This window comes from Saccopteryx leptura, chromosome 12, assembly GCF_036850995.1.
Source record: "Saccopteryx leptura isolate mSacLep1 chromosome 12, mSacLep1_pri_phased_curated, whole genome shotgun sequence".
NCBI classification, from domain to species: Eukaryota; Metazoa; Chordata; class Mammalia; order Chiroptera; family Emballonuridae; genus Saccopteryx; species Saccopteryx leptura.
Window position 1 is genome coordinate 7484813 of NC_089514.1, and position 14292 is coordinate 7499104.

Sequence of the window (14292 nt, forward strand, 5' to 3'; positions counted from 1 at the left end):
CGCATGCGCCCAACCGGGATCCACCCGGCACGCCCACCAGGGGGCGATGCTCTGCCCCTCTGGGGCGTTGCTCTGCTGCACCCAGAGCCACTCCAGTGCCTGAGGCAGAGGCCACAGAGCCATCCTCAGCGCCTGGGCCATCCCCGCTCCAATGGAGCCTCGCTGTGGGAGGGGAAGAGAGAGACAGAGAGGAAGGAGAGGGGGAGGGGTGGAGAAGCAGATGGGTGCATCTCCTGTGTGCCCTGGCCGGGAATCGAACTCGGGACTCCTGCACGCCGGGCCGACGCTCTACCGCTGAGCCAACCGGCCAGGGCCGGTTGTTTGGTTTTTAATGCTTATAGCAAGTGTAGACAACCTAGCGCCAAATACGGACCCAGGACCTACTGTGTGCCAAGCCTTGTGACACAGGCTGATGACACAGTGGTGACAGGGGGGAAAGAACCCAGGTCCCAGCGAGCCTCAGGCTTGTGGGAAACACAGACAAGGAGGTAGGCAACCCCTTTGTCAGACCACGCAATGTGTGTTTGCCTCTGTCTCCCTGCAAAGCGGAATACCGTCCTGCAAATGCAACACCCCCCCCCCCCAACAGTGCCATCGCGGAGGAAGCCACAGCCTCGGGGACCTTCCGGGAGTAGCCCCTTCTCTCCTGTTCCTGCCACCCTCCTGTTAAGCAGTGTGGTACCGGGGAGGCCTATTTACAGATAATTAGATTAGGAGCGTGCTCACTTGGAAAGATATCTGTAGTTCAGTAAAGAGAGTGTGAAGCATCACCCCTGTGGGGTCCGGAGCCTCCCCTCCGCCCTCCCCTTCCTTAAACAACCTTCGCGCCCCTTCCGGATGCCCTTAGGATTCAGGTTCCAAACGAGCTCCCCTGTCACACAGACCTCAACTTCGAAAGACGGCAAAGGACGACCAAGAACAAATCTGAAAACACTCACGCTGTCTCTTTCTTTTTTCTCTTTCATTGGAAAAAAAATCCCTGCTTGAGTTGTTCTGCTGAACAAGACAGGCGGGTGGAGCGAGCTCACCGAGGCCAGCAATAGATGCCGCCCTCCTGCCTCTCGTCCCATCTGCTCGAAAATTATTCCCAAAATATTAAACGCGGCGTTTCACTGAACCGGAACCAGGATGGGGGGCGGGGGCTGGGCGAGCCGAGGGAGAAGCGAGTCGGGAACACGCTGTCGCCGCCGGCACCGCCATAAAACCCTAGCACGGCCCCGGCTGGCGGCCGTCCGTGGGGTGTGTCGGCCCAGATCGAAGCTCATGCTGTGTCAAGGGCAGAATGCATTCCGAATCCGGCTGCAGAAAAGGCACGCGCACCCGGCAGCGGAGCGGATACGGCCCTCCAAGCGCTGCGCATGAGCGCTCCGTTCCGCCCCTTGAGCTGATTTCGTAAACCGCGTTGGGAGACTCTTCATTAGCCCATCGACAACACAGGCCTCAACTATCAAAGCCCCCACCCTCCCCGCCCTCCGAATTTTATCAGCGAGCGGAGGGCTTCCGTTAAGCAGAAATTTCTGGTTGCTTTACATGGTGCACAGGAAACTGGGGACATGCCACCTCGCCTAACTGCACATCGACTCCAGACATATTTAAAGACCTAGCATACTGCCCTGGCCGGTTGGCTCAGCGGTAGAGGCTCGGCCCGGCCTGTGGAAGTCCCAGGTTCAATTCCTGACCAAGGCACTCAGGAGAAGCGCCCATCTGCTTCTCCACCCTTCCCCCTCTCTTTCTCTCTGTCTCTCTCCTCCCCTCCTGCAGTCAAGGCTCTATTGGAGCAAAGTTGGCCCTGGGCACTGAGGATGGTTCCATGGCCTCCACCTCAGGCACTAGAATGGCTCTGGTTGCAACAGAGCAATGGCCCCAGATGGGCAGAGCATCGACCCCTGGTGGGCATGCTGGGTGGATCCCGGTCAGGCACATGCGGGAGTCTGTCTGTGTGCCTCACAACTTACCACTTCAGAAAAAAAAAATATATATAAGGCATATTTCTTTGGATTATATATAGAGATGTCTATATATAGATATATATTTTTTTAGGATGAGGAAAGGCTGTTCATTAGGACAGTTGAGCATAACATAATGGCGTTTTCTGCTCCCACACATCCTGTGGTCTGGCAGGTTAAAGATGTTAAGAGAAGAGATGCCTCACTCCTTGCTGCTTCTCATCTGTTTGGTCAGAACAAGAGGATGGTGTTCACCAGGGTGAATCCTCTCCTCCAACAGCGATCAGGCCACGAGAGACAGAGCGCTCTTCCGCTCTCTCTCCCTGTTCAGGGGCACAAGCCAGACGGGCTGTTGCCTTGAGCCCTGGTCCGTCCATGCCCTGTTGTTCCTGCCCAAGGTGAGCTGCTGGGGTCTTACCTGCCAGCCAAGGAGGGTGCTCTCGGACGGCTCGGGCTTCTGAAAACATCAGTGCCCTCAGCCCTCACTGCCATCTGCGAGAATTAAAAAGACGAACACTGGGTGTCATGAAAAACGACGGGAGGAAATTATTTTCAGCTCCATGCCTCTGCAAGGCATTTATAATTACTCAGCCCACACGCCCGCTTCCCGGCACATTAGACGGAGAGAGCCCCCCCCCCCCTCCCCAGGGAGGCAGCGTGAGTCACTGAACACCTGTGCAATCCACTCTGCTGCTAGGATTGGAGTGCAGGCTCCTGTGCCCTAATTCATTAGATCTGCCACTATGTTTCCCCCCCTCCCTCAAGTGCCCTGGCCATGAAATGGGTCTCACGGAATTGACTTATCACAGGGGAAACACTCAGAACATCAAATCAGTCGGAAAGTGGAAAGAGGAAATTTTGGCACTTAGAAATAATTTTGGATGGCTAGACTTGATTGCTACATACCATTTATTCATTGGTTCATTCAGCTGTCTAATTCCCTCTAGGCCACTTCTGGGGCGGGATAATGGGGACAGAGCATACCCATCCCAGCCCTTCTCCAGGGCCTGGAGGTCAAGACTGGATTCTGTGTGACCTCCTGGACATGCCCCACTCAAGGCCATGGCGGCAAGATTGGTCAGAGGGACGAGCTAAACCACCACTCCCAGAGGACAATCGGGGGAAGCGTTATGAAACACAAGGTCCAAAGATTCCAGAGGCAGAAGTTGAGAATAGCATCACCAAGCCAAGAATTTACAGCCTGATCGACAGAGAGCCCAAGGAAGGAAGGCTAGGAAGAAGCAGAGAGGTCACGGTCTCCTGTCGGCAACGTATTTGGGAGCCAGCAGGATGGGTGAGTAGGTCAGTCCTTCTGAGTAACGTTACTAAAGATGGAGAAAACGGATAAAAGTGGACAACTGGTGCTCTGGTCGTGACAAGCAGCCTCTAACTTCAAGGAGCCTCAAGTCTAGTTGAGAAGACAGACACGTGAAGTCACAATCACAACAATAACGTCAAGCAAATGTGATCGAATGTTTAACTGAAAGCTAGGCCTTGTACCTCGTATGATCTCATTTAATACTGAAGTGATCCTTATTATCATGTGTATTTTATAGATAAAGAAACAGAGACTAGAGAGGTTAGTGAACTTAACCTGAGATGATATAGTTAAACACGGAGCCCGGACGCAAACTGAGTCTGGTAGACCCTTGCACAGAAGTCAGCAAATTGTGGCCCTGCACCTGTTTTTATAAATAAAGTTTTATTGGAACGCAGCATGCTCCCTTGTTTACATATTACCTATGACTGCTTTCACACAACAGCAGCAGAATGGAATGGTCACAACAGTGAGGAGGCAGGGACCTGGTTGGCCAGGGGCATGAGCAGTAACCTAGTGCCATAATAATTCAGAAGAAGAGAAGCCGTGAGGTTTTGTGACAGCTTCCTGGTGTGAGATGAAAGATGGGGGAAGAAGAAGATGAGATCTTATACGAGCGGGGAACTGGGGAGTGAGAACACGGTTCAGGCCTGGTCATCGGCCACGGCTGCCCGTGTTCCTCCCTCCGCAGCTGGATTGCAAGCTTGGGGCTTCTTCCAGATCCGAATTCCAGCTGTGACCTCTCAAAAACAAACAAACACTATCCTCCCGCCAGGAAAATGACAGCCTGCCTGCACGGAAGTCAACCTTTCTGACACGCACCCTATTTGCCTGGTTTCTGGCCCCCAAGAGAGCTATTTTTTTCCTGTTTGTGAAGAAATTTGCTTCACCTGCCCTATGAAAAAAACTGACGTGGGATTGTCTGTGTCAGAGCATGACATTTACACTCCTGTTTGCTCACGTCTGGTCTATGAATTTGGATCCACGTCTCCAACCACTCAGGAAATAATGGCCGAAGGAATCGAATCCGCTCAAGTCCAGCTGTGCCATGAGTTTTCATTTGGTGGGGGACAGTTAGATAGATGCCTCCCTCGGTTCATTCGCTGAATAAATAAATCACAGGGCTAGAGCTCGTACAGTAAATAATAGAAAAGGGAAAGGGGAGAAACTTAGAGGAGCTGACAGGTAACAAAATAATCAAAAGAGCCATTTTCACACAAAAGGATGAAAGATTATTGCCTGCCATTCTGTCCTCTGTATGTTTACTGGTCATATTTTGCAAGAATTCTTTATTTGACTGTTCCTTGGGTGCCTCTTAAGTGTTTGGACTGGCACGGGGTCAGGGATGAAATACTATCCCTTCTCCCTGAAAATTATTTATTTAGCTCAAGTTGAAGTTTACATGTGCGTGGCACAGGCGCCATGCCTGGCCCTGAGCGGTTCCTGTAATTGCTACTGGTCAGCTTGTATGTCGTGTGCTTTAAGGTGCTAAATTTGGGGGTAATTTATTACATCGCAATAGATAATTGATATACTTGGTGTTACAGTTGTTCACTTTTTTGGGGGGGTGTTCTTGGTGTTTCCTGTACATAATACTATAAATTTAGCTTTGGGGTTTTGCATATGGTGTTGCTAATGCTTAAACTCTTTGCCTGACTCCCTCTTACTAACCTTCCAAGAATCACATTAGATCACATTCATTTTTTTTTAATTGACTGATCTTTTTATTTTTTTTTTTATTTATTCATTTGAGAGAGAAAGAAGGGGGAGGAGCTGGAAGCATCAACTCCCATATGTGCCTTGACCGGGCAAGCCCAGGGTTTCGAACCGGTGACCTCAGCATTCCAGGTCGACACTTTATCCACTGTGCCACCACAGGTCAGGCCTTGACTGATCTTTTTAGAGAGACAGGAGACATAGAGAGGAAGGAAGAGAGAGAGAGAAAGAGATCTAATTGTTGTTCCACTTATTTATGTATTTATTTGTTGATTCTTGTATGTACCTTGCCTGGGAATCAAACCCACAACCTTGCTGTTTTGGGAGGATGCTCTAACAGACTGAGCTAACCGGCCAGGGCTAGATCACATGTCTTTTAAGATTCCTTCCCAGAGCCCCCACATGTGGGATAGGTATCTCTTTTACATACTGACATAGTAACCTAGACTTCCGCATTAATATCTCTACGTGCTGACTTCTACTGAACACTTATCATTCTAAACTTTATGCATGGATTATGTATTCGAATCCTCTCAACCACCCAGTGAGATAAGTACTTATTATTCCCTTTTATGAAGGAACTGAGACACAGAGGAATTAAGGACAGTCTTCATGTTTACCCAGCAGGGAAGTATTTCCTGTCTGTGCCCCTGTGGACAGTGGGCTCCATGGAACAACTTACAACTGCCCGATGAAGCGGTCAGCAGAGCGCCTGTCACAGGCTGGCGTGTAATGTGCCTCCTTGCCTCTCTCTCTCTCTCTCTCTCTCTCTCTGGCTGTCAGTCTGTAATGAATTATAGGGCTACAGGAACCTCAATATGAGATCCATTCCACTGCTCATGGGATTCTAAAGTTTACAAATCAAACTCAGAGAGTTCAACTACACCCTTGAAGCTGTCTATATCAAAGCGTTTGCTTGTGGGAACGGTGCTGCCTGCTGTAGGCAAGCCTGAGCTTCCAGAGGCAGAAGCCAGGTGCTCTCTCCTCTCCCCGTCCTCCCAGAACATCAGCCGCCAGGCCCCACTGGAGATGGACCTCCAGATGGGCAGTGAGTCACCGCTGCCCCTCGTGGCTGCCCTTCCCCCGGTGAATGTCAGGGCAGAACAGGCTCTGGGAATGTGTGAGTGGGGATGTAGGCAGGTGTCTGCGCAGGATCACATATCATTTCAGTACTTACCCCCGAAACATTCGTTCTGCGTTCTTCCTAAATTATGCCTGACTTCCATCAACCGAGAAGCAGAGGAGGAAATGATGGCAGCCACTCTTGGGTTCTCAGTGGGTTTCTGGATTTTTTTTTACCCAAAGTGGTGTCCGCGAGACCACTCCCTCAGCAGGCAGCCAAGAAGCCTCGTGTTTAACAACTAGCAAACCCAGCTCAGCCAACGTTGTGGTTCTCTGAGATTTGACAGCTTAGGGGAGAAGCAGAGACCAGACACAAGTGGGCTATTAAAAGTTGGGGCTCGCCCTGGCCGGTTGGCTCAGTGGTAGAGCGTCGGCCTGGCGTGCATAAGTCCCGGGTTCGATTCCCGGCCAGGGCACACAGGAGAAGCGTCCATCTGCTTCTCCACCCCTCCCCCTCTCCTTCCTCTCTGTCTCTCTCTTCCCCTCCTGCAGCCAAGGCTCCATTGGAGCAAAGATGGCCCGGGCGCTGGGGATGGCTCCTTGGCCTCTGCCCCAGGCACTAGAGTGGCTCTGGTCAGGCAGAGCATCGCCCCCTGGTGGGCAGAGCGTCGCCCCCTGGTGGGTGTGCTGGGTGGATCCCGGTCGGGCGCATGCGGGAGTCTGTCTGACTGTCTCTCCCCGTTTCCAGTTGACGTAAGTGTCCCATCTCAGCGCCTGCTCATACGGAAGACTCTCTATTAGTTCCCTTCCCCTGTCTGGCTTAACCTGCAACAGTTATGTGGGAATCATAGCTCATTCCAGCCTCAGGAAGAGGTGTGCGTCCGTGTACGGACTTACTCACCGGGGAAAGCCTGAAGGAGTGAGACCCGAGCGGGAGAGTTTGTGTGAGGGTCAAGGAGGACTGCTCAAGTTTCTGAACTTGGTATTCCCTTAGAAAAGGTACTGAGGGTATCGAGGGGAGTGGGGGAACTTGGATATGAGGAGTGGTCTCGGAAGGCAGGGGGCAGGTCTGGTGGGACCGAGAGGTGGGACACGAGAGGGAAGGCTCACCCACACACCCGCGAGACAGAGGAAGCAGCTCCCGGCGGACAGGCCCGGGAGACCCGTGGTCCCAACGCCAAACAGACAGCCGCTGTCTGATTCCCAGGCCCTCGGACCCTGGCTCCGTTATCAACAGATCAACCTAGGAGTTATTTTCTTTGGGTAAACAAGGAAATCTTTCTGCTGTGAGAGTTTAGTTCCTGGGAAATAAGTTTAAAAAAAAAAAAAAGAAAAGAAAATTATTTAACTGATGATAACTTTTTATGGAATCTTTTATTTTTTATTGAATTTATCAGGGTGACATTGGTTAATAGGCCACACAGGTGCTAAGCATACAATTCTATAATACAGCATCTATATATTGCATTGTGTGTTAACCAACTCAAGTCAAGTTTCCTTCCAAGTTCTCTCCCCCTTTGCCCTTTCACCTCCCCCACCCCCTTTCCTTCTGTTAATCACTGGGCTACTGTCTGCTTTTTGTTGTGGTGGTGGCTGTTTTCCTCACTCCCTTCACCTTTTTCACTCAGCGCCTCCACCCCCTTCCCCTCTGACAGCTGCCGCTCTGTTTTATGTATCTGTGAGTCGGTTTCTATTCTGTTTGTTAGTTTATTTTGTTCATTAGATTCCCCAAGTATGTGAAATCATATGGTATTTGTCTTTCTCCGACTGGCTTATTTCACACTGAGCAGAATAATGGTCGTAAGGATGGTATTTCTCATATCTTTTCCCATCAGCGGTTAGCTGTGGGTTCCTCCCGGTGACTCGGCGCTATTTGAACATAATCAATGTAGGTCTAACTCGGTTAGGAGTGCTAGGAAAGGGAACACACTGTGCGGACCGTCCGCAGCCCAGCTGGGTGGGGAGGCCTCGAAGGTAAACAGTGAAATAAAGGCACCGAGAGTATGTATTCCCTTGGCCACAGGGAAATCGGCGGCACCAGACGAATGTGTGACGGATACCGTGACTCTTCCTCTCACTTAGGAGGGCTGTGACAAACCCAAATCAAGTTTCTGGTTGAAGTGAAGGCTTAAAACATTCCCCAAACCAAAGTATTTGCTATTTACTAAAGAGGCTTTAAAAATGGGAACCAATGGCTTTCTCAATGTATAGAAACACACACACACACACGTAATAGTACATAAAAAATACGACACCAAAATAGTATACACATGGCAATTATGACATGAATAAAAAAACACTTTTATGTCGCTGACTGATAAGTCAGAAGAAATGTTAAAGCAATGAAATAGCTGACAATACTCATGGAGTTTCTGATGCTCTTTACAAATCTGGGATTTTTTTTCTTGGTAAATATTAAGTCTTCCCACATGTGTACATTTAAGGTACATTTGAGATGCGTTTCCTGAGACTGTAAACACTCGAGGGGAGTGAGCAGGAGTTGATGGGGGAGACCTTCATTTGCATATTTCCTGCCTTCAGTGCCTGAACTGTCCTGAGTATAATGTTGCGTGAATAAGGCGTTTGGTGTTTAATGTGATATGATTTAAGCACCCTCTTTTTGCTAGGGTCTATAAAACCTTTGTTATTGATGGCTGTTGCTTCTCATTTCTATCTACCAATTTTACTAAGGGAGAAAAATATGTGGAGACTTCTGTTTGTCTGCTCAAATCCTTTCTATTAGCTGGTAATAAAAGTCACTCTTCTTAAAACCTGGGACAGTCAGTCCACTTGGAAAGGGACAGGAGGTGATCCATCCTGTCCTAGTGCTGTTTCCTAGTGTAGAGCATCTACTTGTCCGCTGATAAAACAGCGTGTTCCCTTTCCTGTCATTGTCCTTTGATCCTCCTGACAGCCCTGTTCAGGTCGAGAGGGTGATACTGTATCACCATAGGAGATACTGGACCTGAGACATCAGGATGCAATAGCTGCATCTTCCCTGATTTTGCACAGTGAAGAGTATTAAAGCCTCACCATTCCATTGTAAGTGAAGTTGAAACTAACCAGGAGGACACAGATTTGCATTATTTCAGTGTTAATCAAATAACCAGGAAGAGGCTATGCCGCTGACTGACTTTCCCGGGCTCCCACTGCCGGCTGCACCCCCACCTTCGCCCCCGGCCCTGTGAATTCAGCACCAGCCGCTGTCCACTCCTGCTGGAATCCCGATGGGGGTGCTCCCGGGAGCTCCTCAGAGAGCAGCAAGGAGTCCAGCATTCTCCCAGGCCATTGAAACCCATTTCTTTAGGTTGATCCAGAGAGACTGAGCTGGGAGAATGCTGGGGACATGAAGACCCTAGTTCCCAAGACAGGGCCGCCGACCCTGTCCTCACCTATCCTATGGCACCCTCAGCATCTCCTCTTCCGCCTCCTGAGGGTGGGGGCTGGACGGAGAAGGGAACCCACTTCTCATGTGTCATATCTGAACATGGAGCTTTGCTGTGCTTGTGGAGCCAAATATAACAATCAGATCTCCTGATTCCTAAAGCGAAGAGCAAAGTCCAAAGTCTTTCCCCTGCTTGGCGGGCGGGCTCACGCCAGAACCAGCACTGCCTGCATTATTATTATTCCAGGCTCTCGGAGGGTATCAGACACAGCTCCGTCTGCCGGCACCGCGCTCATCTACCTCCTTCCTGTGAAAGCCTACCTCCACGCCCACTTTCCCGGAGCCGAATCCCGGCTCATCAACACGGCTGAGAAAAAGGTGTGGGGGAGCGTCGTACTGTTCTTTAAACTTTCAACACATGGTACAGGTTGCTAACTTGCTTGACGCGGCCCATAAATTCTTCCTGCCTCTCCCAAGCCACCTACCTGTTTACTCACTATCTCAGCTCAGAACGTCTGAGGAGCTCCAGCCATTCTGTTTGTTTTTCGTGACATCTGTTGCAGAGCTGAATATTCTCAAATCCTACATACAGTAAACACACAAACAGAAAAAGCCTTGGGAGGGGTGGGGAGATAAGAAAAAGAGAGAGAGAGAGAGAGAGAGAGAAAACATTTGATTATAGTGGCAGGAGAAATAGAAGCCAAAACAGAGAGGAGTTGAGTCACAGTAATGGCGGAGTTTTGAGCAGAAAGTGGTGGGTGCCACTGGCCGTGGGGTGATGTTACAGTTCTGGTCCCTGGAATCGCAGGTCCCTGCAATCCTCAGTATTGAAAACCCACCTCCCCTTCAGACAAACAGAAAGACCTCAAGTCCTTCTTTTATGTTATTTCTAAATTGAAAATAAATTGAAGATAATATCTAAAGGCAAATCACATCAAAGCAATCATATCATTGAACGCAGTTTTTCTCACGACACGTGGCCCCACTTCCTGCTCGCTTCCTCTCTCCCAGGAGGGCCCTCACCCTGTCTCCAGAAGAGAAAGTGCATCTGGAGGCTGTTGAGGAAGGAAAAGCCACACTTCTGTCTCATTAGCTACTTAACATGTATCTTTTTTCAGTTTTATTTTTTAATTACAGTTGAATATGGGGGAAGGGTCACTTTGTAAAGTATATGATTGAAAAATGTATCTTGATTGTTTTTTCTGATAACAGAGTGGTACATTGTAAAAATTCAAACATGATAGTAATTCACAATATAAATTAGAATGTGATGTTACATAGTAATATTAATATAATTATATAATGAAATATTGTAATAGTTCAAATTACCCAATAGTATTTTTAAATAGTATTATATTAAAGTTATCATTATAGACCTGACCTGTGGTGGTGCAGTAGGATAAAGCATCGACCTGGAACACTGAGGTTGCTGGTTCGAAACCCTGGGCTTGCCTGGTCAAGGCACATGTGGGAGTTGATGCTTCCTGCTCCTCCCCCTTCTCTCTCTCTCTCTCTCTGTTTCTCTCTCCCCTCTCTCTAAAAATCAATAAATCAAATATTTTTTTAAAAATGTTTAAAGTTATCATTATAATTACCCGATAGCAATATAAATTGCTGTAATAAAAGTCTCCCGGGGGCACATGGAGATGACATTCGACATCTAAGGTAAAGTGCACTGAGGTTTCCCGTCCGTCAGCTGAGGCAAAAAGGGAGCGTTGGCTTTCAGAGATTTTATCCAAACTAGGATTCCCAGGTAAACTACAGGGCACCCAGTTAATTTTGAATTTCAGATATACAAAGAATAAAGTTTTTTTTAAGTATCAGTATGTCCCAAAATTTTTATGGGACATACTTATACTAAAAATTATTTAATTTTTAGAAAATTTAGAAGAGTGGGAAGTTCACCCGTCTACTGAAACACCCCTTTCGAGGGAGGGACGAGAATGAGCTGTCGGGCGTCTGTCCGTCCGCACCCTTCACAGACGCTGATCGGGGCCGGTTCACAAGGGGTGCTGATCTCTGTGTTTGCTGATGACGGTTCAAGTTAAGAGGCACGCGCTTTAAATGTCGAAGTCCCTTAACGAGAGAGTTTAAGAAAGAGAGAGAGAGAGAGAGACAGACGAGAGCAGTGACGAGGCAACGAATCATCTTACTACCTGTAGAAAATAAGAGACCCTGTTGATAATCACCACTTTCTTTTTTCTTTAGAAATCTTTCTTCAATTTACCAACAGCACTGACGGATGAGCTCAACTGGCCCCAACTCTCTGGCGCTACCGGATTCCTGAACTCCACCAGCGGGTACGTGTGCGTTTACAAACCCTCCGCCGTTTCGGCGTATGTATGCGAGACTGGAACAGAATAGGCGGCTAGCTCGCAGGATGCTGAGATGTGAGTTACTAAGAACTGCTTCTGGAACATGAGTGGCATACAACAGACCCACCACGGGCCTAGCGGGACATAATGCAGGCTGTACTTTGTCAGTGCAGGCAAGAAGGGGGTGTTCCTGCCGCCCGGGGCTCCAGAGTTGACCTCTGACGGAAAATGCTCCAACACATCACTGAGTTTCTCCAATTCAGGAAATAAGAACTTTACAGGATTATTTACCCTCAGGAATGAATAGTTACAAAGTTAATAGGCAAGGCTGCCGGGGCTCTTCTGTCTGAGTGGGGGTGGGGGAGCCCCGCTGTCTGTCCTGTTCTCTCTCTTGCCTCCTGCTTCTGTGTACGGGCTTGTGTTCTCTGCCACTCAGAAGAACGGGGAAGAATGTACTCAGCTCCTGGTGACAGAAAAGTCTCTGCCCGCCACCTGAGTTGCAGTGGATTCCCCACTGGGCAGCAACATAGCAGCGTGAGCCTCGCTGAGTGTCACCGGTCAGTGTGCCCCTCACGACAATAGTTCCTGTCAAACTGTCTCACACTCTCCTGCCAATTTGACCTGCAGGTGACCTATGCTAGCCCAGTCTCCTTCTTAATAGAAGAAAGAGTTACAAAACTTGTAAAAAAAAAATATTAGAGAGAGATTAGCACAGAATGTCGGTTCTCTTCTGGTGGAAGCGGGGGGAACGGGAGTACTGACCTCCTCAGAAGCGGCATCCGTGAGGGGCGTGAGCGGCTCACACAGGGTTCTCACCAGGCGTCTCTGTGAGTCCAGCTGCTGATCCACATGGGACAGAAGGCCCGGATCTCTCCAGTCAACTGGCGCTCTAGGAAGTGCTTCCTGTTCTGTAACATCGACCGCCTGCTTTTGGGTATTAACAACGCTCTTTGGAAAGTGTACCTTTGAAAGCAAAAGGATGAAGTTTGGAAGAGGAAATAGTTGCTCTCCTTTCCTTCCTCTACTAGACTCATCGCTCCCCAGAATGTAATATCTCCTCTGTGGGATGAATGTAGCACAACAGACATGACGGGCGTGCGTTAGAAGATAAACAGAGCCTCTTAGCTTTATGAATCTTTACATCCTTCAACTCATTAACAAAGTCTGTTCTCTTGACTCTCTGGTTTCAGAAAATTCAAAAAGCAATAACATTTAAAACCATATATTTTGTTTTGTTTTTTTCCATTGTGATTCAGAAAGGAATTGAGTTGGTCCAAAACATAAAAACAAAAAAAAAAAAACAACCTATATGGCGTCGGTATCTTGGGAGCGAGAAGCCTAACATTAGGAAAGAAAATTGTTAGTGGGAAGAAAACAATATTTTTTAAGATTAAGTATAGTATTACATGTTGAGTTCACTTTCCAAAGCAATGGACGCAACAGGAAAATCCTATTTAAGTTAAAGAAACCCCAGGTCCAGTAGAAAGATAAGAAACAATACCCAAACTTCAGGAAGGAAGGACTTCTCATTTAACAGTAACATCTACAATCCCCTAAGAGTCAGTGTGATGGATTAGGAGGTAAACTGTGTTTACAGGTGCAGGGTTCTGGTTCTGGTTCTGTGTGGTCTTAGAGGGGACACTCAGCATCCCTGGACCTCACCTACATGATGAAGTTGAGTTGCACTTGGAGATCACTGAAGTCCTCTCCTGTGTTCAAGTCTGGCTGTTATAGGACAACGTGATGTTCAAGTCTGCATCCTACTTCAGCATGCTGCTTGATTAAGAAGAACTGGAGGAAATTATTGGGGAGAGATGTCTTTGCTTCTCCCCAGAAAATATGCTTTTCTCCACCCCTTAACTAGCTGTCCCTTGACACAAGACATGGCTAATTGTATGGGTGGGAGCTAAGAACATTCTAGGGAACATGTTTCTTTAAGGTCAAGGTTACTGTGCTCTAAAAGTTGAGCTCATTCCTAGTGAGCCCTGCATTATGTGACACTGGGCATTTGGCCAGCTGTTAATTACAGTACTGCTCTGTTACTGTACTCTCCGTGTACTATTTCCTCCAAACAGGGAGGGAGGCTCCAAATCCTTAACAAAAATAACCACCTGGACCCAACCACATCTAACCTGAGCATCTGTGCTTGTCCAAATCCTCTTCTTCTAACACCAGAGCCAGGAGTCGGTCCGGGCAGTAGACTTCTGCAGGCTAGGTCTAAACAATGGACGGGTTTTTTTTAGAGCTGGGGAACAGAGGGGGATGGGAGGGACAATAGAGATTTTTTTTTCTTTTTTTTTTTTTGTATTTTTCTGAAGCTGGAAACAGGGAGAGACAGTCAGACAGACTCCCACATGCGCCCGACCGGGATCCACCCGGCACGCCCACCAGGGGCGATGCTCTGCCCCTCCGGGGCGTCGCTCTGTTGCAACCAGAGCCACTCTAGCGCCTGGGGCAGAGGCCAAGGAGCCATCCCCAGCGCCCGGGCCATCTTTGCTCCAATGGAGCCTTGGCTGTGGGAGGGGAAGAGAGAGACAGAGAGGAAGGAGA

General features: G+C 48.6%; 1 protein-coding gene across 1 annotated transcript in view; it reads left to right on the forward strand.

Annotated features, from left to right (window-relative positions):
- AOAH (acyloxyacyl hydrolase) overlaps positions 1–14292 on the forward strand; it is a 124467-nt gene that overhangs the window by 69054 nt on the left and 41121 nt on the right. The window contains exon 12 of the mRNA XM_066354183.1: positions 11636–11727. Coding sequence (XP_066210280.1) covers positions 11636–11727 — 92 coding nt within the window. The remainder of the gene's footprint in view (positions 1–11635; positions 11728–14292) is intronic.